We start from the raw sequence: 27689 nt of genomic DNA, 5'->3' as shown, positions 1-27689 counted from the left end.
CACAGGAATAAAAATTCGCCACGCGCCCACCCCCACCCCCACCCCCAGCATGGGAGAGCTGTATTTTTGCCCATACTGTGCCTACCCCACCCCACCCCACCTTCACCTCTACTATTAGACCCGTGGAGAAGACGGCTGAGAACGGGTCTCCAAACCCCAAGAGGTATGGGGGCTGGGGGTGAGTGGGAGCGGATGGAAGGAGGTGCTCTTAGAGTCCTCACAACTGCGTCTCTGAAGGCAGAACGAAGTGGGGACTTCAGAAATTACGCCAATTATCCTAGTCCTCCCTCCACAATCCCCAACCGGCAATTATAGCAAGGGAAAACTGGTTGGGAGCTTGAGAAAATCTCCCTGGATTGTCTCCACGGTTCTAATTCCCCCGAATTATTGTTCGTCCAGCCCTTGGGGACAGGGTGGAAAGGGAGAAAATGCTCCTGGAGTTCTCCTGGGGAGAGTCCGAGGAGACCAGCGAGACCACGGAATCCCGCGGTTCGCCTGCAGCCCTCACCCGGTGCCGTGCCCTCCCGGGCCCCTGCCGCGCCCGCCGGCCGGCCGGAAGCGCTCTCTCTGCGGGTGCGACTCCCGCCGCTGCCCCTTCCCGGCCCGGCCCCGCGCCGGGAGACCGGTTTCCACCGCACCTTCCAAGTTCGGGGGTGTGGGACTCGCGGGCCGAACCTGCTGTGGTTTCGACCCGGAAGCTGGTTACTAAGAGCAGGAGGGTGCGCCGGCTCGGCCGCGCCCCTCACTCTGGCGTCCGCGAGGCCGCGTCTCCAAGGAAGGGGGCACTCACGGGGGCATCTTCCAGCCCGTGAGTCCCACTTCTCACGCTTTGCCCTGGAGCAAGGCAGAGAGATCCAAGGGACCCATCCACGCTGCGCCGTCCTTCCCGGACCAGCGCGGAGCTCGAATCCAGGTCTCCCGACGCCTGTGCCGGCACTGGGCACAGCGGCGCGGCTCCCCCTTTCCCCGGCATGCCTCCGACCGCCCCAACCCTGCTTACCTGTCCTGGCGGTGCACACACAGAACCACACAACTAAAATCACATCCCTCGGCATCGCTCCCGAGGGTCCCCGCCAAACGGGGCGCGCGGAAACCAGGAGGAAACAAATGCGCCTGGATCCTAAGGCGCGCCGGGCACGGAGCGGCCAAACTTGCTAGCGGGCGGCGGGGGAGGTGGCTCGGCAAGCGCCGGGTGCTGCGCTCGGGGATCGCGCCCCGCAAGGCGGCCCCGGCCGCCCCGCCCCCAGCCCGCCCCCCACCGCGGGCGGCGGCGGCGCGGGGCTCGGGTCCCGGTCCCCGCTGCGGCTGCGCCCGCCTCGGAGGTGGGGCGGGAGCTCGGGGCTCGGCCACTCCGGCAGGTTGCTCTCGGCGCTGGGATCGGGTTCTCCTGCTTCGCTCGCCGACCTGCGAGGACCCGGCGGCAGGCGCGGAAGCCGCTACCACCAGGAGCGCCGGAACTGGAGTCCCGGGACGCGCAGCCGATAGGGAGACGCTGAAGACGCCAGGCGCCCCCTCGGCTTCACGCTCTCCAGCCCGGCCGAGCTGGCCTCGCCACTGTCTCTGGCTCTGCTTCGCCGCCGCCGTGGGGGCTGCCGAAGTTGCCACAGTTCATCCCGGCCGAGACGAAGAGCCGCCGAGCCCTCGCGAGTGGGCTTTTCCCCCCCGCGGGAACCCTGACCCGGGCGGCGCCACGGAGCGCGCCCAGCCCCTCCCCGGAAAACAATTACTCGGGATTCGCTCGGGCGACGGGGAGGGGAGGGGCGATGGGCTGAGGGGGATGGCGGCCGAGTCAGTGCTCACCACCTGTACCTCCGTCTCCTCTCTCGGGGGGACCCCCCCCTCTCTCTGGGCACACGCTTTGGGAGCGCGGAGGGAGGCCGCCGAGGCGGGGGGCACCGAAGAAGGGTCCCCGAGCTGGAATGAGATGCAGGGGGATTAGGGGAGTCTATCTGCAAACCTTCCGGTTCTGCAGGGCAAATGCTGCCACATAGGGGAAATTCCTAACCATTTTTTTTTTCTCGGTGACTTGATGGTTCTGTGAAAAGCCCTACTCTCCTTTCATAGTTACGTTTTGGCCTCTCTCGCAGTGCCTCTGGGACCCTTCCCCCGCCCCAACAATATTCCCCGAAGAGGAAAGTTAGACTTTGTTGTGGGCAAAAAGAGAAGGCCTCTTCCTACTCTGTGACCCCCTTCCGGACCCCGGCCTTCCCTATAAAGATATCCCAGGTGTTGTCGCACTTCCATCCAGGAATATTATTAATAGCTAGGATGCAGAATCGTGAAATCAGATGACGGAACCTCTGATTTACACCAAATGAGCCGCCCGGGGATTTAAAGCTCCTCCACTTGGCCTCACTGGGCTCCTCTCTCTGAGCCCACCCCACCCCTTTAATATTTGCAATCCCTGGGGAGGAAAGGGAAACTTCTTTGAACAGCCTTCCCTCATCTCCAGGAAACCAGTCCCAACGTTTCAGAATTCTTTTCACTGATAAGGATCTGCCCTTCTCATTTCTTTCACCCCCTCTCACTCCCCATATTTCTAATCCCCACATGACTAGGACCCCAGGAGACCCTACTGAAGGTCACCAAATTAGCAGCGCTGCTTATTAAGAGAGAAGCTTCTACATGCTCTTCTGGTCTCTGCCCTATTTTTCTGGATATTTCTGTATGCGAGCCACTGTCCCACTTGGCCCTTCACGTTGTGGTCCCTTGGCAGATGAAAAAGAAAGTGAACAAGCAGGTAAATTCGAGCTCCTGATGGCTGAGGAGGAAGGAGGGAAGTCAACAAAGAAGTGTATCTTGTACTCTGGAAGTTGAGCTGAAAGATTAAGAGGTAAACTGATGTCAAAGTTAAAGTGATTCTCCAACTCTTCTCGGATTCAACTCAAGCCCAGAGGGGATCTGTCTGCCTTGACTCTGCGTTTTCATTATAGAGTAGGGACTTTTTCCTTCGACCTGGAGCATGTTACTTTTAAAGCCAGCATTAAAATCACACATCTTGCAGAAAATAGGGTTCAAGTTTAGTTGGGACTGTGAATGAGAATACCCATAAACCACGTTGTGTTGTGAGAGCCACGGCCCCTCTCTCCTCTGCAGTTTTTTAAATACACCTCAACAGGAGCAGCCTTTAGTGGTTTTGAACTGTTGTTTCAAAGGCCCTTTCATTGGTGTCAGAAATCCTAGAATCCCTGGAAGTCACAGTGACCCCAGCAAAGGGAAAATGTGGTCTGGGTAAGGCGTTTAGCGTTCTCTATCTTGAAGTCTGTGTAATTAGTTGGTCCTGTGGGATGGGGCTTTTAGCGTGTTCCATTAAAAAATAAAGCAAGACATATGTTCTGTCAAAGCTTTGCAGCATCATATCCATTAACAATAACAAGAGTTAATCTCAATAAGGTCATAAATCTTCCTACATAACTCAGTACTTCGATCCCCTCGTATAAGTGCATTTCTTGAGTGGGGATTCTGAGTGTGTAGACCTGTTCGGCTAAGGTAACTTTCACAGAATACACCCAGCAAATTTCTGTAGTGGCAATGAAGGGACCACGTGGCTGTGTAGGTGCTATATTGGGATATCGCGATGGGACCCGTGCTCAGTGGAGGAAGCAATGAGACTGCATTAACCCAATGGCATATCACGAGTCTACCCTTCCCTTCTTTTTTTTTTTTTTAAAGATTTGATTTATTTATTTGACAGAGAGACAGCCGGCGAGAGAGGGAACACAAGCAGGGAGAGTAGGAGAGGAAGAAGCAGGCTCCCAGTGGAGGACCCCGATGCAGGGCTCGACCCCAGAACGCTGGGATCATGCCCTGAGCCAAAGGTGGCGCCCCACCCCTTCCCTTCTGAATAGCTTCCTTCGTGGTTTCTCCAGGAGCCAGGAGCTTCCTTTGATTACCTCTCCACCTCTCCTTCCTGACCCTTAAATATCAGCCCTCTTCTCTTCCAGCCACACTCACTCCTCCATGTTCTCATCGAACTTCATGGTTTTCAGTACTGTCTATAATGGATGAGTCTCAAATGTGTATCCCCAGCCCCACTCTCTCCTTTGAACCCCAGGCTTATCCACCGAACTACCTATTAGGTGTTAAATGTAATATGACCACATCATCAAAATTAAAAACATTTGTGCTTCCGAGAGGACACCAGAGGAAGTGAAAAGACAACTTCCAGAACAGGGGAAAAATTGCAAGTTATATATCTGATTGAGACTTGTATCTATTAAGAAGCTATTACAAATAGACAACGCAACTTGAAAACTGGGCAAAGGATCTGAAGAGACATTCCTCCAAAGAAGATATACAAAAAGCCAATAAACACATGAAAAGATGCTCAACATCATTAGCCATCTGGGAAATGCCGATCAAAACTACAGTGAGCTCTCACTTCACAGCCACTAGGATAGCTAAAATCAGAGACAGATAATAAATGTTGACAAGGAAGTGGAGAAATTAGATCCCTCATATACTGCTGGTGGGGATGTAAAATGGTTCTTCAAACCATTAAACATAAAGTCACCATATGATCCAGCAATTGTATTCCTAGGTACACACACAAGAGAAATGAAAACAAATGTCCACACGCTAAGTTGTGCACAAGCGTTCTTAGCAGCATTACTCATAATAGCCAAAAGGTGGAAATAGCCCAGTGCCCATCAACCGATGAATGAATAAATAAATGTGACGTATTTACACTGTGGAATATTATTCAGCAATAAAGAGAAATGAAGTACTCGTGCACGCCGTAACACAGATGAATCTTGAAAACATTATACTAAGTGGAAGAAGCCAGTCACAAGGGATTACATCTTATTCCATCTATAAGAAATGTCCAGAATCAGCAAATCTACAGAGACAGTAGCATAGTGGCTGCCTAGGGCTGAGGGGAAGGGGAAGGAAGGATTAGCAGGTGACAGCTAAAGAGCACAAGGTTTATTTGGGGGGTAATGAAGATGTTCTAACGTGGATTGTGGTGGTGAATGAAGAACTCACAGATTAATATACTAAAACCCGTTGAGTTGTACACTTTAAATAGTTTCGCTTGATGGTATGTAAATTGTATCTCAATAAAGCTGTTTTTAAAAAAAAAAACTTTAATGTCATGGGGGAAAAAATTATAATATGGCCAAATGAGGACTTTTGATTTTTCCCTCCTCCCAAACTTGCTTCCTGCTGCCTTCTAAGAGATGGGACCAGCCTTCACCAGGTGCTCCAACCAAATAACCTGGGTCATCCTTGACTCGCTTTCCCTATACCCCCACATTCAAGCCATCAAGCCCTGTCAGTATACCTTAAGGAAAAACCCCAAATCAGCCACCTCTCACTGCCCCTCACTACTCCCACCTTGCTCTAGTCCATCATTGTCCCTTTCCTGGTCCACTGCCATCAATTCCCAATTATTCCCTCTGCCTCCTCTCTTGCTGCTTACAATTCACTCCCCACCGCCAAGCAGTCATAGTCTGCTTTTTAAACCATGTGTCCAATCCCATTCTGTTGCAAAAAATACCCCTGCACTTTTCCACCATGTTGTAAAAACATCCAAACATCTCACTAAGTAAGCCTCTGCCCACTCCCCACCCCTTGCCCCCTCCAGATCAGCTTTCTTGCTATTCCTCAAACATTCCAAGTTCCTACCCTCCTCATGGACTGCTCCCACTCCCTGGAACATTGTTCCCATAAATTTTTGTGTGAGTCTCTTTTTATGTCTCTCAAATCTCCATTCGAACGTCAGCTCCTTGGGAGCCCCTACCTAAAGAAGGGTCTTCTTCTCATTTCACCGTGGTCTCTGTCTGCCTCCTTCCCTAGCTTTATTTTTATAGTGCTTCCTATTATCTGAAATAATGATTTAGTCATTGGCTTATTTATTCTGTCTCGCCAGTGCAATACAAGCTCCACAGGAGTAGGATTTTTGCCTTTCTTGTTCATCAATATATCTCCCCACCTAGAACAGTACCTAGCACATTTTAGGAGCTGAATGACTCCGTGGACGGTCTCCCGGAAGCAGCATGGAGAACGGACGTTTCTCACTGGTCATCACCAAGGCAACGGACTGCCTTATCGCACTGGCCCCCAGCACTGCCCCACTGCTGACTCTGTGGGACAGTGGATCCCACAGAGGGCAAGCAAGAAGGACTCTTTGTAGCATCCAAACGAAATCCACAAGCTAGAGGCAGATCCGAGGCAGAGAAACTTTGCATCTCATTTACTGCCCCTCAGCCCGCCCCCGCCCAAACTGCTGTCCTTGGTCCAAACAGCCTTTCAACTACCTTCACATCTGTGGACACATAACAAGCTTCCTTATAAAACTGGAGAAAATCAGAGGATAGTGCTGTTACAGATTGGATTGTGTCCCCCAAAAGGGTATTTCGGAATCCTCACCCTCCAGTACGTATGCATGTGACCTTGTTTAGAAACTGTGTTTTTGCAGATGTCATTGAGTCGAGATGAGGTCACGAGTGTGGGCCTTAATTCAATATGGCCTTCTAAGAAGAGGAAATGCCATGGGACGACAGAGACAGGGAGAACACCATGGGACAAAGGAGGCCAGCAGTGAAGTGTTCCAGCCACCAGAAGCTGGAGGACGCAAGGGAGGGTCCTCCCCCAGAGGCTTCGGAAGGCGGATGGCCCTGCCAACACCTCGATTTTAGATTCCTAACTTCCAGAACTATGAGAGTCCCAGTTTCTGTGTGAAGCCTTCCAGTTCGAATTGCTATGATATGGCTGCCCTAGAAATTAATACAAGTGCCAATTTGGGGGCAGAGCCTAGGAAAACGCAAAAACCCCAAGTCTCCTTCACAAGCTGGCAGCCCCAGCACCCCTGGAAACCATGCACCCTAACCTTTGTGGGTATTCTCATTTCCTGAAGCACGCATGCAACCCCTCATAAAGAGGGGTTGAATGAGTACATTCATGCACGTACTTCTGTCTCTAGAGGAATATATGAATTCTACATGAAAAATGTTGCCTTCCGATTACTACATTCAAACTTAAATGACATTCAAATTAGAGGGACTTCTATTTTGCTAAGTTAACTATTATCCTTCTGTCTTGCAGCTTCAACCACTGTTTGGACCAAAGCTAGGTATCAACCTGCAGGAAGACAGATAGAAAAATCTTTAGAGAGACATGTAGATAAAGGCATCTCATAATTCTCCAGATGAAACCCTCCTAATCTCTAACATCAATAATCTTGGAGGAGTTGCAAGGTTCCGATGACAAGAACCAAGGTGTGCACATACCCAGATTTTAAGGACTGTCATGCAGGAAGCACACGTTGTCCATTCCTGTAGACCAGGGAAACCAGACACGCCACCCTCCAGCAGGAGAGTGTCCCCCCAGAAACAGGCCTTGCCCCAACCCTGACCAGAATAATAATGGCTCCATTTATTACATGTAACTCTGGCTGGGTTACTGTTCTAAGAGAAGTGCTTTCCAAGGATTTAGTCCTCAAGACAACCCAATTCGGTAAGCAGGATTACTATACCTATTTTACAGATACGGAAACTGAGCCATTTGCCAAAGGAGCAGCTGAGCCAAGCTTCAAACCCAAGCAGCATGACTACAGAATCTGTGTGCTGAATTGTTAAGCTTCAGAACTGTCTACTGCTTCTCCTGGGATGAAGCCCGGGGAGTCAGTCTCCTTGTTGAGGTCTTGTGGGAGAGGAGTAAATAGCAGTTCTGTTCCCTGCATAAGTTTTGACCAACTGATAAGTAAAAGAGTTAGCAGGGGGCCAAACATGAGTTTTATGAACATAGACACAATGCTGGAAGAGACTAGCTTACTGTGGAAGTCCAATGGACTGGCCATCTCTAGGCTGGACCTTGGCACAGCCATCAGCTCCCATTGGTGTGGATGAAGCAAGAGTGTAAAAGAGAATTCATTGAGAAATGAGGACCAATGGCTCTGCCCTCTCCTCTGTAAGGAGTAGGAAGGGAGTGGAATAAAAGGCCAAAAGAGTTTAAGGAAAATTTCTCATCATGGACACCAAATGTGCGGGGAAGAGATGACTGACTCCCCCTCCACAACTTTCAAACTTTCCTCCATAAAGTCTCCTTCATAAAGTGTCACTTGGCTGCCCATAAAAGTGTGTACCCGGTCTTCTTATCTAGGCCTTAAAACAATACTTTATTCCTACTAGAAGTCCCATGTGCTCAACCGTGTTACCATCACTCTGCGGGAAAGTTAGGAGGAAGGCATCCTCTCATACCTGCTCACACGGAGCGAGGACAGACGGAGAAGTCCTCACTGAAAACAGCTTCCATGAGCAAGTCTATGACCCAAAGCCACTGAATAGATGAATAGCCACTGAAGGAATTTCAGGCCCTGGGATGGCATAGTAAGAGGTTTTAGAACCAGGAGAGCTCACTCTAGTCACGTTAGGCAACAACCTATCCCATCGGTTCATGAGACTGGCTCTGTCAGCTACATAAAATGGAAATTGTCCTTTCCAATGCTTTTTAGACTACTTTCCAGAGTCACAGGCCACAAAAAATTCTCCTTGCCAACAAAGTAACATTAAACTTTCCCACATTTCCCAGTGGTTCCCTAGGTCTCCTTCTAGTCCTCCTAGTTTATTTAATGACCTGTATCACTGAGGATTCCATCTGGCTTTGTATAACAGAAAATCTCCCAAACAATAATAACTTCAATAAGAGATGTTTGATTCTAGAGCTGGGCAGTCCACGTTTCATCCGCTGGTTCTATGAATACTCAGGGATCCAGGCTCCTTCCAGATCTCTGCTCTGTCATCCCTATGATCCAATATGGCTGCTGATACTCCAGCCATTATATCCACATTCCAGATAGCAAACATGGAATAGAATAAAGAGAAGAAGACCATACCTCAGAGTTCCATGTATCGCTTCTATTTATCTTCACGTAGAACTTAGTCATACGGCCATTCCCTATGTTTCTGTTAGCTGTTGCTGCATAACGACCAGCCACAAAGTTTCAGTGGCATACAACACCAAGCATGTATTCTTACATATCTGCAGGCTGGCTAGGATTCAGCTCATCTGGGCTGGTCTCAGCTAGGCACTTCCGCTTCAGGCCACAGTGGCTGAGCTGATTGATTTCTCATAGCGGGTCTATGTGTCAGTTGAGTGGCTCTCTCCCACATGCCTCTCATCTGCCTTGGACCAGCGGGTTAGCCAGGACATGTTTTTCTCATGGCACAAGGAGTCACAAATGAGCAAGTGGCAACAGGCCAGGTCTCCTAAGGTCTAGACTCAAAACGGGCACACTGTCACTTCTGCTCACGTGCTATTAAAGGCAAGGGGCAAGAAATACCATCTGTTCACGATGAGGACATTGGCCCGGATGTGATTCAGGGTTGGGTGAAGAAGTAGAGTCAGCAGCCAATCTACCATACCTGCTGCAAGGGGACTGGGAAATGTCACATTTGGCCGAGTGACAATAAGCCTAGTTAAAATTGAAGACGTTACTAAAGAATAGAAGAACAGGAATCCAGAGAAATTCAGTCTCCACCACTCTCTCTCGCACTGTACCAACTTTGCGGAATACCAGGACTGGCTTGGTGCCAGTTCATCCTGCCCCCACGTCAAGACACAGGGTGTGTAGGGTTGTGAAGCTCTCCCAAGAAGGCGAGAACAGGGAAGGCGTGCACATCAAGACTATCATGGGCTCGTGCTTAGCAGGACTCTCCACTTTTGAGCAGGTGGGGCCGAGTGATTTTTTTGTTTATTATGGTCTGTGTCAAAGCTCTCAGCCAAGAAAGATCAAATTCATGCTACCTCAGAAAGTAGGGCGTAAAGCTCTCTCTGAGCGTCTGTCCCCAACCCCCACATGGGATGGACATGAGGGACAAATTGTGCAAATGAGCATCCCTCATAAACAACCACAGAATCCCTCAGCCTCCACTAAGTGAGTGAGAGGAGAAGGCATGAGGAAACACTATGCAGCCTGTCCTGAAACCCCTGAGCCACACCTGCCCCAGCACCTGCCCTGGACTCTGAGACAGCGCCAAGATCCAGAAACTAACATGGCAGCACTTAGCAGGGCAAGAGTCTCCAGGACCATTCTCCAGCCCCCCTGCCATGTCTATTCCTATTGGTTCATGTCATCTCCACGTGGAGTGCTCTAACTTTTCAATGTAACCCCTGGTGGCCCCAGTCACATGAGTCAGGAAGGAGATTACCTGCTAGAGACCCCAAATATTTCTAGACTTATACCCTGGTTGGTGTCTTGGAGTTCACCTCTGACATTTTGAAAGGGCTGGTTTCTTGCATAATCAAACCAGTGATTTTGCTTCAAGTTCCTCCCCACTCTCATCCATCCTTGACACAGAGACCAGGTCAACGTTCCAAATGCACAAATCGGACTCTAATAGTAAACACTCAACATTCACTGGCAGTGTTACATTTTCACATACAAACTTCAGTTGAATCGTCTCAGCAACTATGTTCCTGTTTTATAAGCGAGAATATGGAGACTGTGTAAACAAGGAAAGGAGCTGGCCCTTGACCCCAAGACAGTGCTTTTCTCCGGCATCATAGCTGCCTCTGCCAGGAAATCTCTCTCCACTATTCAATAACCTTCCATGGCTCCCAGTGGCCTGTCAGACAGCATCCGGACTCTTTATGTTGGCATTGAAGGAATTTGACTGTTAAGTCCTAAACTACATTTTCAGCCTCAGGCCTCACTTCCCACAAGCATTTACTGTATCTTCCAGTTTCATCCATCACTTCTAAGACAGATGGTCTGTCTTACACCCATGCCATCACTTACGTGCTTTCATCTACCTGGAAAGCTCATCTTAACACCCTCCTTGTGGTCAACATCCTCCCCAGATCCCTATCTTATGAAATCTTGCCTAATCCTCTCAGCCAGAAGAAATCTCTTCCTCTGTACCTCCTTCATATATTCTTATCCTAAATCCTTTTGTTGCACGTTGCACTTTCCACTGTATATTATGGCAATGTACATACCAATCTTAAAGCTCCACTCAGCCTGAGTAACCTGAAGGGAAGGATCTAGTCTTACTCATGGTTTTTGGGTTTGTTTTGTTTTGTTTTGTTTTTGCACATTATTGCACTGAGCTCTGTCCCTTGTACAGAGCCAATACTCAATATTTGTTCATTCAGTTAAAAAATACATTTATTGAGTATCTACTGTGTGTCACAAACTCTTAGGTACTGGAAACATAAATAATGAAGACCCTGAGTAGAGTGGAAAAGTAAATAAATGAGAGACTGAATCAATGAATCGTGGAAGTGTGAGTCTGCTTCAGTGTGGATCCATACTATATTCTAGTCATTATTTTCTCCTAATCCTACAAGTGTTTGGAGAAGTTTGCTGTAAAGGGGAAGGGGACTAAGTTAAATGACTTGGAAAATCACGATTCTCCTAAAATTACAGATTACACTAAACTGCAAGAAAGGAGTGTCCCAACTGCACATAGTCTCTGTTTTACATATTAGAATGTGTAAATCACAGAAGTAAACCCAATCTTTGTAAAGTTGAGGTGTTTTAGAAGACACTGGAGGGGTTTCCTGTTGTAAAGAGTCCCCATGGTGAATTTTCTAGACAGTGACTACTCCTCCCACATGGGTCTCTTCTAAATCCAGTTCCCACAAAACAGACTATTGTATGAGAACTTGTGTATCAGAGATACTGCAGGGAATGGCCTTGGACTTCCATGCAACTGTGAGATTCTGAATCTCTGGTTCCAGGAGAGACATCTAGAGAGAAGGAGGAAGGAAGCATGAGCAAAAGCAGAGGACTATCAAAGGAATAAGCTACGTAGGAAAATAGCTGCAAAGTACAGGGGACCAGTAGCTGTCAAACAAATGAAAACAAGAGGACAGATTGGGTGGAGGAAGACGGGAGAGTTGTAAGTGCGAACACCACACTAGCTCCTCCCAGACAGAGCCCTGCATCCCTCTTTAACATCCCAGAGTAGACTGATTCTGCCATGGTGCGTGAGCTCTGTGCTTCCCACATTTTATTACTATCCCAGTTTAGAGAAAGACTATTTAAAAAAAAATTTTTTTTTTAAGATTTATTTAGTATTTTAGAGAGAGAGAGCATGTGAGTGCGCATGGGGGCAGGGGGCAGAGGGAGAGGGCAAGAGAGACTTTCAAGCAGACTCGCCACTAAGCACAGAGCCTGACGCTAGCCTCGGTCCCAAGACCCTGAGATTATGAGCTGAGCAGAAATCAAGAGTTGAATGCTCAACCAACTGAGCCACCCAGGCACCACTATTTATTTATTTGAAGCTATTATTTAAATTCTAGTTAGTCAACATATACGGTAAAATTGGGTCCAGGTGTAGAATTCAGTGATTCATCACTTACATATGACCCACTGCTCATCACACAAGTGTAAGGAAAGACGATTTAAAAGGGAGTATAAAAACACAACAGAGCATTTCCAAGTAAAATTCTATGGCTTCTGAGATCTTTTGAAATGGTCCGAAGAAATACTGCAAGATTCCCATCCAGAGTGGAGACAGGGATAAGCGAGAAAAACCTGGACATGAGTTGATAATTGTTGAAACTGAGTGACGTAAACATGGGAATTCATTACTCCATACTCCCCACTTTTATGTATGCTTGAGAATTCTCAAAAAAAGTCAACAGAAAACACAACTGAGCAAGAGGATTTCAGGAGTGAAACCAAGGAGGATGAGGCCGCACCAAATTCTGGTCCCACCACGCTCTCTTCCTTCATCTTTCACCATAAGGTCTTACACTGAGTTAGGGATTTGCCACTCAGTCTCCATGCTCGAGTGCAAGGTTATGGACAAGGCTGAGTGTGGGTGTGTGTCACTCCCATTACACGGGATGGACACGCATGCTTTTGGCAGGTTTTCAGAATCAGCTTGTGAGGGCATTTCTTTCCCCTCTAAAGGTGGCCCAGCCAAGCCCCGTAGGCTGTCAACACAGAAGCTGAAGATGGAAGCAGAGGGTGATTGTGTTATATTCATTTGAGGACAGAGTCAAGCTTCTGGGTTGGCGGGATCAGACAGGAATGCCCAGCCACCAGTGGCATAGGAACTCAGGGCCGAACTCTGGGCAGGGAATGCCCACTTTAAGTGGGGGAATGGCCTTTATTGATTTGTTTGTTTAACAGAAATAGTCTTTCTACTAGGCTCTGAGTTCCTTGAGATCTGGGACTGTTCTATTTTTTATTCTGTTTTGCCTGGGGTCTAACTCAATGCAGAAGCTACATTAAACTTTTGCTGAATTGAAAAAAAGTTGAATTGAAGATTGGCAAAATGGTCATTCAAACACACCCAAGGATTCTACTCGCCCAGTCCCTCTGTTCAGAGTCACCTGGATTCTCCCGCTCCCTCTCCTCCTCCCCATGAGGGGTAATTAATAATTCAGCAAACAATAGTGCATTCTGTTGGTTAACAGTGTAACAATTTAACTGGCATTTGTTTCTGCAGCAGCACAATATCGCATTTTCCCAGGAGGGCAGTTTTCCATTTCTGTTCCAGATTCCTCCCAATAAAATAGATCAATCCTGGAGATACCTGAAGGCCATTTGTTAAGAAAGAGAGAATGTGGGTAATGGGTTTGTAATAGACACGATACTATAATCATCATGTTTTGAACACTGACATTTATTTAGGGTTTTGTGAACTCATACATTATTAAGATAAATTCTAATTTATATCGGTATATAATAGGCAAATATATAATACAATAAATTGCATTTGTAGACATAAATACAAAATTTGAGGTAGGGCCTCAAGAATAATGACTTTTTAAATGAATAGTGTACAGTATATAATATGTACTCTGTAAGATATATATATGATGCATCATTTGTAACATAATATATTTTCTTCATGTACAGTTAATGAAAAAATATAAGGACCTGATTAGGGAGCATATCTTTATTCATAGGCAACAGTACCACTTAAGATGCCTGCATTTAGGACATTAGCCAAGTACGCAATTTCAGAATAAACCTATCCCATGATAGGTCCATAAAGTGCAAAAGAAAGACCAAAAAAAAAAAAGACAAAACAGGTCCTAGTTAATTGCTAAGTATCACCCTAACAATAAAATACACCTATAAGGCAAATGGTTACCTGAAGATGTATTTAATCCACAGCAAGCAAATCAAACCACTGCTTTCAGAGGTGATGCACGCCCAATCTGAAAAGACTTTGTCTCTTTGGCTGTGAGCTGCTCAGAGGTGACCCCAGCTGAGACCACAATTCAAAATTACTTGGCCTTTCTGTATGGTTGAAGCAAAATCTGGGAAAGACAGGGAGCTTCGCTTTTACAAATTCTCGGGACGCTTCGTGGAGAAATGACTACCAAGATTAAACTCACCCAGACCTTTGCTCCCGCCCTGGAAGTTTTCTGCACGATACCCACCCAGGGTGAAACAGAGGACGTGCTCATTTGCTGGCCTTGGCCTTTGGTCCCTGCAAGACAACCTGCTATACAGCACGCTCTCACTTCAGTCATCTGCCTCAAAGAAGAGCGTCACAAACCCAGCTCCAGGGACGGCAGCAGCGGTCGGACGTTGCCGTCACGCATACATTTAGCAACAGTCATTGTGCAAGTCTCTGGCAAGAGGACAGTGACTGATGGCCAAGGGAACAGAAAAGAAAGAAAATTTTTTAATTTTAGGCATGGGAAAACCATGCTGACCGGTGAAGGTTGTCCGGAAGAACTGAGGCACGTGTAGATAGCAGAATAAGAACTTCATTCAGGGAAACTCAAGTCTGATGCAATATTAGCATAAAGACAACCCAAGTCTTATCCATTTACAAGATCATTGTGTTAAATTCTTTTTAAAGTGCTGCTCACTGAAATACCAGTTGATTACATTTCTTACACATTAAAAACACATTGGAAATTTCAAAGACATTGAGGTCATCGAGATTTTGCATTGACCACAGCTTTCATGCAACGAGTAAATATAAAGGAAAAAGAAACAAACAAAATAAGACCAGATTGGACACACATGTACACAGACAGACACACAGCCCTAAAGAGATTAAAAGTTACTAATATGCAAGACAAACATTTGCATAAGAAGCCACAACACCAATAGTTAAGAAATACACATTTTTTTCTCCTTTTAGGATTTTACAAGGTTACTGCTTTTAACATATGGCTTTTTTTTTTCTCTGAATGGGTTTCTGGCATTTGTTGGTGCTGGGAAATAATCTCACAAGTGGAAAATACCCCACGATGCTGCACAGTGAACAAATGAAAGTTTATCCTCAGCAACTTGGTTTTTAACTCAGTTTGAAGGAGAACAGTCAAGTAGCAGTTTGTCACAATGCTGTTCATTTTCTTTTTATTCGTTCATATTTTTTTTCTTCCAATTGACTACAGAAGAAAACACATAGCGTGGAAACGTCCAGCCAAGTCTGGGGGGGGGGGTGCAGCCAAGGTCGATGCACGATGACGAGTCAGCTCGGACGCTGAACACCTCTCTGCCAGGGAAAGCCTCAGAGTGGAATATGGCTCGAGAAATGGGTAAAACTGAGTTTACAAAGTCACCGTTTCCAGATAAGTTCGGAACCTTTCCCCCTGAAGCGAATTTTACGTGAAACTTGGAAACTGTAGGGAAAGGGAAAAACACTCTGGCTGTTCAGGGAACAGCTACTGGGTCTTAACGTGGACAAATCCCAGTGAGCACCGAGGTAGCTGCCCCCACTGCAAAACACACTGCGCAGTGTGGCCGGCAAGGAGGTCCCTGCCCTCACAAGTCAACTTTCAGTTCGTAGAAAACAGACCTGGCAGCAGCCGGCGGGTTCCCCCTACCACCACCTTCTTTTAATCACAACAGCAATAATTACCAGAAATTGGGTTGGTACCCAGCATCCAACTCCAGTTTTTGCCAAGAGGCGAGAGAGGGAAGCCAAACATCATTCGTGCTGACACACGCATGCCAGTCCCGGAGAGAATGCTAATTGATTTCAGCTCTTTTCTTCAGCCTTCAAATTGGAAAGGCTGTAGATAATCTCCAAACCTACGTGATTCCTCCCTGCCTCTCCCACTCCACCAGTTATCAGTTGGAGAGGCTAATTTTTGGGTACCACTCTGTCTAATCTGCTACAGTAACGGGGGCTTCTCATCAATATGGCTTTCTTGGGGAAACCAGTGTTCAGGGCAGACGGTCACTATGGGAGACACTGGGACACAGGAGGCCATAGCTCAGCTTCCTAATGCTGCATCTAGGGGAGGCTCAGTTTAATTTGTGTGAGAGATTCTAGTAAGCTCTAGCTTTAGGAGAGAGGCAGGAAAGTACAAACATGCACTGCAGGTAAAAGAGATGAAAACCTACAGTTCAAAACCCATCTTTGTTTCCTTTTCTAAAGTTCCCATGGGCAATTCTTGAAACCTAGAAATTCACGTCATTGTTGGCAAATGACAATGATATTTGCCCTAGAAAAAGAAGAGCTCAGTAAAATGAGTTGAGACCTCTTTTTCCATAAATGAAGTCATTAAAAAAAAAAAAAAGAAAAGAAAAGAAAACATGTTACAAAAACATGTTACAATGCAGTCTTCTGTTAGGTTTCACTGCTGTGGAACAGGATGAAAATGTCACATCAATATACAAGATTTAAAATGAAAACTTTGCCTGAGACCCTGTAATATGAAGACAAACAAATAAGAAAGTGATTGAAATGGTCTCCCCTAAAGGAAACAATTTTAGGTTTAGATATTATTACTGTAAGGAAAAAAATCCAGACACACTATTCTAAACTCACCATCTCTACAGTGATTCGTATGATATTTATAAGGATAGAAAACACCACTACGCGTACACACTACATGAACACATAGCACATTTAAAAAATTTCATATACGCATGTTCAGGATACAAGAAGGTAAATAAAGGTCACGGCTTCGCCAATCTCTGCAGACATGTGATTCGCTCTCATTAGAGCACAGTTATGAGTATTGTGAATTGGGAACTCTTAAAACTGAATCGGCTAAATGTAGTCTTAAAAGCTATAGTCTTAATTGGCTCACTTGCTACTTACCTAAGCTGTATTTATCAGAAATTCCTGTAAATACAGTGACCTAAAATGCACTACCAGCACAGTGAATATCATGGTTGTTTTCTATTAAACTCTGCATTTCTTTGATTCCTCTATGATCACAGTTGGCATTTACTGTGAATGAAAAAGAGTAAAAATTGAGAAGGTATCTGTCATGTAAGAGGTCATGTCTTACATATGTAAAACATATAGAGACAGAACCAGGGTAAGTCTTGTTTTCCCAGAGGTTAAGAGACAAGGTATCCACAGCTCATAGAAAGACATTCTGAAGAGAAGAAACATGGAATCATGACACTGAACCATGGCGCTAAATGTCGCGTAGAAACTAGAACGGACCTCTACTCTGACTATATCTAGGCACAAGTTACGTGATGGCTTCTTGTGCACAGGGGGAGGAAATGACCAAGGGAACTCACACATACGGTTACTTAAAAAAAAAAAAAAAAAAAAAAGACAGGTGAAGGACGAGAACTCTTCACTGAGATTCACAGTGTCCAGAGACTGAAGTACCAGTTCTTGGCACACTTGAAAGAGTTGGTCCAAATGAAGGAAAACAGAGCCCCAACTGTAAATGGAAATGTGAACTTAACCACCTCTGGTGTCCAAATTCACTGACTTGTCTTATTCTAAAACATTTTGCAACCACTGCTGATGCTCCAAATATACTCTCCTCAACTTTCAGCATCTGTGAAATGGCTGCATTGCTCAGCAACACGACTGAGTCCAAACACCAGTCTTGTGAGTCTACCGTCCTCTATAGGTCTCGAGGGCACCACCAACGACAACACACAGTGGATACCTCCCCACTGACCAAGTCTCGCATACCTATTCGTGACGTCCCTGGTAGCACTCACCTGGCTGACCCACTCCTGCCAGGTGAAGCATGTGCTCAGGAGACCAACCCTTCTGGAAACTGACACCACGGACACGCGCGAAGAGTGCCTCAAGTGGTCTATCTCTTCACTACAGCATGCAACGCCATGTCTTACTCTTCTGCATAACCACTCTCATGCAAGGACATGAACCAAGATGTGCGGAGAGAGAAGAAAACGGGAAGAAAGCTGGGGAAACCAGGAGGGGAGGCAGAGAGGAAAAACAGGATCAAGTCTGGCCCATCCCATGCCATTGGACTAGCACTGGGTGCCCAGTTCCAAATCCTTCACTGGCAGTTTGAGTCCCAGGGAAGAGGTTCCCAAGGGGTCAATCATGTTCTTGTAACGCTCTCCACGGTGCTGAGCTAAGAATGGGCCCCAATCCGGCTGTGGCGAGCACACCAACTTGAGCCTCTGCAAAGAAGCCAAAGATACACAGGGTCACAGAAGTAATGCACCTTCCTCCCCTACACACCACCCATCTATCCCCAAACTGCTGGCCACCACTTTTGCTGGAACCCCTGCCAAGAGGTCCCCCACCAGGAGAAGCAGTTGGGAAGATCAGCCCTATCAGTTAATTAGGCCAAGGACGTTAAAGAGGAAACTGAGCTTGGTTCCCTTGAAATTATTTACATCACCCTGCGAGCAATATTACAACTGCTCAGGGTTTGCCTTGCACAAGATGAATCGAGGATAAAGGGCCCAGATTTTAATTATACATTTTTTCCCTCCAAACGAAGGGAATTCGCGAGCTTCTCTCTCCACTGCCAAACACAGTCTGCAAAGGACATGCGCTCAATTACTTTGTTCTGTAGTCTCAACAGTAGGTTGTTACATCAAAATAATTGGATTTTGTTTAGCATATTTCCCCAAAGTATGTAAATGGCAAGGGAAAAAAGCGCAACCCCAAAGATACATCGCCAAGAGTGAGCAAAGATTTTAATTATCCGTTGACAAAAATAGATACTTCTGACTTGGTTCAGCAGTGTGGGTTCTTGCAGGCGAGCTAGAAATAATGGGAACGTCTCTAATCCTTCAACTGAACTTTTTACAGAAAGCATTATTTGATGGGAACATTTTCTAGAAAAAAGAAAGAAAACATATTTCTGGCGACATAAGGGCGAACAATTACATGTTTATTACCTATTAAAGTGAAGCTGCTTCTTATAGCTGTTAGTTTAATCTCCCCTTAATCATCGGTTTGCAACCTTTGTGTCCCAAATTAACCATAATAAATGTATAGAGCCAACTCATCAGTTTAGGGAGTTCCGGCCCGAGACAACAGTAGCAGAGGCTACGCTAGCTTCTGTTCAGAGGGAACGAGATTCCTGGGCCAGTTGGTGGGAAGTTCATCGGAGGCAAAAGGGAGGCATCTCGCTGGGTAAAAGGGCCCACAGGAATTTACCTGGAGGGGATAGCAGACAATTCCCTGAGGATGAAAACTGGAATCCCACTTCAGCGAGGGGTCTCCCACGTTCCCTTTGTCAACTTTGTCTCCATCTTTAGTCCATCGAAGGTAAAAGCCACCTCCCCACCTCCTCGGTTACGCATTTACTCACACACCTTATTCTCAAGTTGCTTCTCCCTCCGGAGCCTCCAGAGCCTCTGTGGGATGCTCTCTTCCTTTCCTCAGTCTGACTAACCAAGAGCAAAGCCTCTACAGCTGTTCTTCACTACCCTCTATTGGCAGGTGTTCCTTGGCCTCGGTCTATCCCAACGCCTCTGAGACTTGAGTGTGCCTCGGAATCACTGGGTAACCTACAGACACCGGCGTCCCATTTCCCCCACTCTGGTTCAGTGGAGCCCAGCTGGAGCCAGATCATGTTCATTTCCCACACGTTCCCAGGAGTGCGATGCTGCTGGTCCCCGGGCCAACCCGGAGCAGCCCTGGTCTGGTCCAAAAGGCCCGACCTCCGGTTTTGCAAGACAGACACAGTGCTGAGCTGTTCCCAGCACATCTGAGCAAGTGACTGTTCATAAATTGCAAGAGCCTGACCGTGCTTCACTGGTGCCTCCACAAGCGGCAGTCCGTTCCCGTCTCCCCTGGAGACAGGGTGGGGATTCTTTCGTGTTAGAAATGAGCAAGGGATTAACAAAGACAAGTCTCACCTCCTACCAGCCATGCCCGGACACTTTGTTACCGTGTGTGGGGACGGTGAAGCATTCATCAGCTCGGACCCCTCAGGCATCCTCAATACCAGTGCAACAGGGAGGGGTAGTGATTTAAAATGTAATGGTAATAGATGTTTGGAGGAAGACTTGGACAGAGAGGAAGTTCAGGAAAGGAAGAATCTGACATGTAGTTAAAAAGCAAACACTGGATTTAAACTGTGGGGGAGGGGCAGGGGACTCTGATGGTTTACTCCCCAGAGCTGTCACTGCGCTGAGAAATAGCATAATAACAGCTTGGCCTGCGGATTGGCTGAGCCTCTCCATTAGAGGAATAATACATAATAAAAATGGGTTTAATAGAAACGGTGGCAACTGTGATCACTTAATCACCAAGTCTCCCTCGAGAAGAAGTTTACCGAATCTGTTGTTTTTTCACGCACAGAGCTCTCAGAGCTTTTCCCTGGGGAGGGGATGGCAGGAGAAAGTTGCTGATGGAATTACCTCAATAAATCTGCCGGGGGCCAGATGCATTTTTATCACAAACATAACTGGGATCCAGATAACGGAGCAGGCGAGCATTAGCCATCCAAGCACCATGGACCAGTTAGGGTAGCGGTAAGAGCCATAGGTCATGGGCTCCCACTGGTAAAAGCTGAAGCAAAGGATAAACTAGGAAGAAAAGAGAAACACACGTGTTAGGTTGGTGATGTGAAGTATTCATTCCTGACAGCTATGTGTTGAGCCCCTGCCATGAGTTTGGTGCCTTCCTATCTCTGACCTCATTTTACACCCATACCAACCCCGAAAGAGAGGTATTATTAATGATCCATTTTCCAAATGAAGAAACTGAATTTCAGGGAGATGAAGCCGACCCATGGCTGACCCTGCGTTTGCCATCACGTGGAGCTGAGCAAGGCATACGGGTGTACGTGTACACACACACACACACACACACACACACACACACACACACGCCCAGGCTGAGAAGACAATTTAAAGGATACGCATTGAGGTGACTGATGGGTGGCACTGGGGGTTTGAAGGGGCTGTACTTTCCATAGGGGATAATCAAGCTTCTGTTATAAGAACGAAATCCTTCACATTTATGTATTTTAATTTGTTTTAAGGAGTTGGATCAATTCTGCCTTCTCCTTGCACGGGGCATGGCCCGTATCCAGGTACTGCGCCTAAAGCTGGCAGAGTGACACGTGAGCGGTCTGCAAAGCGGGGACTGAGCCAGAAGCGGAGTCCTATAATAAACCACGGGACACAGGAGGGGTGCACAGCCCACTTGCAACTGACTCAAGGTAAACGGGCCTTGTCCCCAAACGGCGGGTCCAGAGCGTGGGGACCAGCAGGCCAATGTCGGCTCTGCCACTAACTCGCTGAGGGACCTTCACGTCTCAGACTTCTCCACTTTAAATGGACATATTTCACATCGTGTACACAACGCAGGGGTTTTCTGCGAACAAGAGTCTGGTATTTACTCAAAAGTCTCCCCTCAATTCTAAGAGAGGTCAGGATTTATTTTGCACCCATGATCTCCTGGCAAGGGCCAGGAGAACCCTCTGAAGACACGGGGAGTGCAGCGGCCAAGGAGCACGGGAACACGTGTGCCGGGAAGAGAGGCACCCGAAGAGACAGAACAGGGCTGCTAAGTGTTGTTGCCAAGCCTCTGGGGAGCAGCATCGCCCTGAGCAACGGGGTCCTTGCCTGTGTTCATCCTGCCTATAGTGGCACCAGCCCAGAACAACGTACCTGATACGAGACCTCCAGCCTGTGTTCCCCCCCACACCTCTCATTCTATCTTAGGCAGTAAAATAACTGCCCAAAAATGACTGGAGGGAATTACGTCAGGAAAGATGGTGTATGGCAGTGTTTCGGGAGAGCGCGAAGCACTGTACAAGTGTAAGGTGGAGCCACGTTATTGCTGCGAAGCCCGGGCTGCTGGGGCAAGTGATTATTTCAATGCAACAATAATCTAATGTATTGATTCAAAGCAACGTGAGCCTGAAGACAACTGTTGAAAACACTGCTCCTATGGAAAGCGAGGCCTTACTCTAGGCCCCTTTTTAAACATTCGCCCCTAGAGTTATAAGCTTTATTAACCAGTCTATTGGAAGTAGGGCCTAATGTAATTATGGTAAGTTGCTCCATTTCATTTACTATATAAATAGCAATACATCTGCTTATGGGTGCGCATAATTCAGTAACGTGATCTGACTATGTATACAATAATTGCATGCAGAATATTTATAGCTCTGTAAATCCAAGAAGGCACATATAAAAATGATCAATTTTATTTCAGAGGTTTTGAAGTAATTTAAACCCGTAATCTTAGCTCATTCCAGCATCCTACAAATATCCATTTTACAGAAGGGCAAATGGCAAAAAACAAGTGTTAGGCTTGGTCCTTTGGTACCCATTTCCAGTTGCACAAATATCACATCAAACTTATTTAAGCAAATGTGCTCTTGCCATACATTTCTCTCTGCCAGGCCAGCTTGGATGAAACCCTTCCCTCAGATGGGCCTGGCCATGACTGATGCTAGTTCAACCACTGGGTCAGGCTCACCCTGACTTCTTGCTGATGGCAGCCAAGGAAGGACCATGATGATGGAATTGACCACTTCTACTTGTCCCTAGCTCCCAAACACAGAAGGGGAATCTGGTTCAGGAAATTTTCTGGGATCTCCACAGGTTTCTGCTATGAGCTTCATAACGGATATCAAGTAAAGTACACCATAGTTGAGAAATTTTCTCAAAAAACACAGCCCGTGGGTCCCTAGAATTTCTTTTCCCTGACCTTCTGCTCACAGAGATTAGAATTCTTTAAATCCAAAAACTGGCCAAACTCCACTTGGAGAGGAAAGCACTGAGTTTTGAGAAATTTATCGAGGCCCAGCCAGCTCTGGATTCAAGCCTTAGCTCTGCCTCCCATAAGCTTTGTGGCCTTGGTCAAGCTCCTTAGACTGCGCGGGCTTCAGTGCACACAACTGTAAAATGGGAGGAAGAATCACCAACCAACCAGAGTGGCCAACAGCTTTAGGGACAATGCCCACAAAGTGTCCGCCTCTAAACAGAACTGTCTCTGAATAGCAATGCGGGGTGTTGTAATTGTGTCATACGTTTCTGCAAAATATAATACAAGTCTCTGAAGCTTAATCTCTTCCAAGACAGGAAGCAAAGGCACGTCTCAGTCTCACCCAAGAACAAATCAGACGTACTAGTAACTGGGGTAGAGCTCAGCAGAGACAGAATGCTCCAGGCAGGAGAGTCTCGCGAGTTTTTTCCCCACCCATTAGCTAAATCCGAGCTCTTCATATATACATTTCAGTCCTGAATTCAAGAAACGGGAAAATCTATTTTAATTCTTTTCACCCCTCATGGCCCAAATCTCACAGGGCTTTTCGGACAAATTACAGCCTCTAAAATGTGAGCCTTGATGTGGGCCTCAGTATGATGCCCGTGTCAGTGCAGAGGGAGATAAACACTGAATGGTTTTTCTGTCTAAACTTATGTCTTTTCAGAAAGCAGTTGAGGTGTTTTGATTAAAACTCACTCTGTGACAGTTTAAAAAAAAAAAGGGAAATATATATTTTCTTTACAATTTTACTTCCATCCTGTCTTGTTTTCCTTTAGAGAACCTGGGGCTGTGGAGTGAAGCAATGGTCTTAATCTGGTTTCTAGCGCCACCTGCTGGCTGCAACGAGAACTACAGCCAGCTTCCCGCGGCCTTGCCAAGATGACGCCCATCACAAGCCAGGGAGGAGGAGCAAAGGCAGGGTCTCTGTCAATTACTGTGCTTGGAGGGTGGATCAAGGCAAAGCCTGCAGCCTACACCACAATAAAGGAGGTGATGGATGTGCATGCAAGTCCCTCTGCAGATTTACTGACGCATGAAGGGCTCTGATCTTTAATAAGATGAATGTCAGATGATCTCAAAATGTCATCATCACACTCAAGGATGATAAGATAGTTCTCGAAAACACTAAAAGTGAACAATAAAAGTCCAATTTATGCTATATTAGTTGTAGAACAGCTGTATGGAATAATGGTTAAGAGCAAGAGTTCTGGAGCCAACTGCCCAGGTTCGAACTCAGGCTGTGGTTGCTAATGACTCGGTGTGCAATGCTAGGCAAGTCCCATAACATCTGGGTGTCAGTTTCCCCATCTGTAAAATGGAGGTGATTGTAACACCAACCCCACAGGCTGCCATGAGGGAGAGAGGAGGTGATACCCAGAAAGCTCTTTGAACAGAGCTGGGGCCATGGCTAGCACGTGGGAAATGTGATTGTTATCTGCTCTCGGTACATGAGGCAGACAGATACACTGGGGAATGTTCCATCAGAGTGCTCCAGACTGTGCCTGAGTCACAGCCGAGCCCCCCTTTAAGTGAGTCTCTATACCTCTCCGAACTTCAGTTTCCTCTTCTGAAATACAAGAATAATATACTTTGTGCAAACATAAAGCACCACACCCACACTCAAGGTCCTGTGTGCACGACAAAGCATGCAATCCTTACGGTCAAAATGGTTGGAGTTACAAACGCCCAGCAGACTTTCCAGAAGATGTTTGGCTGGAATCCAATCATCATCTCTATATCTTCACAGAATCGTTGCAAGCCTGCAAATAGACAAGTGGACATGGAGCATGAGGTGCAGTGGCAGGGAGTGAGGGGGAGGGAGGGTGCAGGACAGGCTCTAGAGCCCCTCACTCAAGTGCCATTGGCTAGAGATGACCCCAGCCTGGTCACCAACGACCCCTATTATGCAAGAAACCATCAGAAAAATGATTCACTGCCAGGAAGATTAGGGCAAACTGAACATTTCAATAGATATTAACTACTCTCTGCGGTGACGTTCAAAAATGTCATCCCGTGGTGACATCTAAAAAGCTCGGTGGCAGCCTGGCCCGGGCGTCTCGGCGCTGTCACAGCCCGGCCTATGCACCGGTGTGGCTGTTTTTGGAGACAGACTTATGCGCTTAGCAGCCACTCCGGCAACACCAGTTACGTTCGCGGTCAACACGCACAGAGTATTATGAAAGCCTGGGGCTTCAGAGCGAGAGCCACCGCATGTCGGTTTTTGTCCCCACCCTCCCAAGGATACTCTTCCATGAGCCGATGTGTCTTCCCTCTGTGTGAGACGACGACGACAGGCAAAAACTGTCGTAACCTGTAAGTGGTCATTGCCCACTTGTTGGAACTCGAAGCATTGCTGTGTTGGTCACTTCACTGAAGTATCAAGCAGAGGAGACATTCTCGTGGCCACGCGTAACCACCATCCCCACGCACTCTCAGTTTACCAAGATCTTTAAGCCACTCCTTGGAAGGAGGAGGTGCTGAGGAAGGTTTGGCAATGGGATTGCTTCTCACATTGTTTCCTGAGCCCCTCAGAAGCACGGCTTTCTCCCAACAGCAGGTTACCACTGTTACCATGCTGACGGGACAGGAAAGGTCCCTGAGTTCAAGCTCCGTCACAGTCAGCAGCTCTGACCAGGGACCCAGCCGCCTTGGAGGAAATCTCCCTATTCCTTCATCCTCAGGCCATCTAAGTGAAACGTGGGTACGCTACAGGTCGAGAGGGGCAGACCCACTCCTCAAGGAAAGCACCCACTCCACTACACCTCTTCCTATCGAGAATAACCCCCTGCACATCCTGAGACCTTCTTGCCTGAGACGTTGCCCACTTGCTCCTCCTGTTCCTGAGCTGTCCCAGCCCCCTGGGGTTTCTGGGTCCTCTGCCCTTAGCCCCATAAGGAGCAGGGGGATTCCGTGTCTGAGGCTCCCCTCCCAGCCCTTACTTGCCGTCTCTTACCCTTTGCCATCCCCTCCCTGTGCACCACTGTACCAGCTGCCTGCCCCTGGCCGGCGCCCCTGTCCCAGCCTCAGCCCAGACTTTTCCTCTAGACTTTCTCCCTCAACGCCTGCTCTCTGCTGCATGGCAGTTGGGAAGTTGGGACGTGAAAAAGCACTCACTTGCTGGGGTAGAAAGCAGAGGCTGGTATTCCTTCAGGGAACAAAAGGGTTCATCTCAGCCCCTTAAAAAAAAATGGCCCCGATAATACACTCTATCTTGATCTGGATGCTGGTTACCAGGAGGCACAAATTCATTCAACTGTATGCTCAGTTATGTGTTCCCTCCTGTACCTACAGCGTCAGACTGCAATACTAAAGTTTACCCTTGCAAGTCCACTCCGGCCACCATCACCAAAATAATGCATGCTGAGACCTTTTGTGGCCCTTTGTTCCTGCCACTGGCTTCTTCTCCGTGCCAAGGCCAGACCCAGCACGTCAGCTGCCTCTCATGACCGTGAGTCACCGGGCCACTGACAACAGCCATGACGGGGGACAGCCAAGCCTGAGGTCAGCCATGGCACCGGCTGCACAGAGGACAGTGTGGGAGGGGTTCACCAAAGGCAGGTGCTCCGCAATCTGCTCCAGAATCATCGCACTCTAAATTCCTCAGGAGGCAGCTCAGCTTCCTGTCCTACCTTAAAGAAAGCCCGGCCAGGGTCAACCACAAACGTGGTGCAGTGGAAAGAATGCTGGGCGGGGAGAGAGGACCAAAGAGCTGACCCCCTGCTCTCCTCTCATTCCCTGTGTGACCTCAGGAAAGGTATTCCCCTTCTGAGCTTTTGAGGTGTACGGGGCGGGGTGGGGGCGGGCTGGAGAGATCAATCCGGGACACAAACAGGGTCCAAGTTGCTTCCTTGTATTCACAGGCAAGAAGTGCACGCCTTGAACCATTGACCTGACTATCTTCGGATGTGTGATTCGTGCGTGGTCTTTAGTGTTATCAAACATCTGCATGTGAGTGGTCTCTGGACACGACTGTCTGAGCGTGAGGGGAGAGACTCAAAGGAATAGAAGTCAACGCAGAGGCCCTGAAAAATGCACCCAAGACACTGAGGGCAGGTCTCCTTGCTTAAACAAACAAAGATTCTAGAAGTTTCTGTTATTTTTAGTCCTGTTTTATTCCTCTCTGGTAGTCCATCCCCAAGAGATGACAGCATACAGCTTGACTGGGGAACTGATTTGATGGGGCTCAGGGTTAGACCCAAGGAAGACATGGCGATGGTCTCCTACAGGAGGAGGGGGATGGCGGTAAAGCTGCTCAAGCTTCCCCAGAGGGGCCAAGGAGCTAGACCCGGAGCGGGGTAGGGGTGGACGATGGGTGCTCAGCTCCAGCAAGAGGCAGAGTTTGTGCTGAGAGGTGGTGCTGGGACTGATGGGGGAAGCGTGGGTCCCAGGGCCAGCTCAGTGTCGGGAAAGTCATCTCCTCTCTGGGCCTCAATGAGGGCTCCGGACACCCAGCTGGCTCCAGGTTCCGTGACTGCTCTGCCCGTTATGCCGACCCGTGGGCAGGCCCTACAGATACAGCCCAGGGGCACCAGCTGGGAGCCACGAGGCATCCTCCTGCCTCCCGCTCATTCCTGAGCCAGGCTTTCCAGCCCTTCCAGCCTCTACTGGCTTGGCTCCAACTTCTGTCCAGCCCCAGCCCTCCTGGGGCCTGACTCACCCAAGTCCCCACCTGACTCCCTTACTGAGTCCCTGGCTACCTTCCTTGAGGCCTTTGTTTATGTGGCTTCCTCTGCCTGCTCTGGCCTTTCCACTGACCCAAAGCCCTCTTACCTTCAAGGCCCAGCTCTTGATAAAGAATTGCTCATGGAGCCTGAGACACGTGCATGGCGACTTGCCTGCTGC

The 27689-nt window shown here is 47.7% G+C and overlaps 1 protein-coding gene across 1 annotated transcript in view; it reads right to left on the bottom strand.

The window, feature by feature from the left end:
- Nucleotides 1-17208: 17208 nt before the first annotated feature.
- The window catches only part of SLC6A5 (solute carrier family 6 member 5), a 51246-nt gene continuing 40765 nt past the window's right edge, over nucleotides 17209-27689 (bottom strand). Inside the window, exons 14-16 of the mRNA XM_040639799.1 lie at nucleotides 24507-24607; nucleotides 20483-20650; nucleotides 17209-18283 (exon numbers count right to left, since the gene is read on the bottom strand). Coding sequence (XP_040495733.1) covers nucleotides 18128-18283; nucleotides 20483-20650; nucleotides 24507-24607 — 425 coding nt within the window. The 3' untranslated portion in view covers nucleotides 17209-18127. The remainder of the gene's footprint in view (nucleotides 18284-20482; nucleotides 20651-24506; nucleotides 24608-27689) is intronic.

The sequence above is a fragment of the Ursus maritimus genome, unplaced genomic scaffold (genome assembly GCF_017311325.1).
Source record: "Ursus maritimus isolate PB19 unplaced genomic scaffold, ASM1731132v1 scaffold_23, whole genome shotgun sequence".
Classification (NCBI taxonomy): Eukaryota; Metazoa; Chordata; class Mammalia; order Carnivora; family Ursidae; genus Ursus; species Ursus maritimus.
Note: the sequence above shows the minus strand (reverse complement) of the source record. Positions and strands in the feature narration are given on the sequence as shown.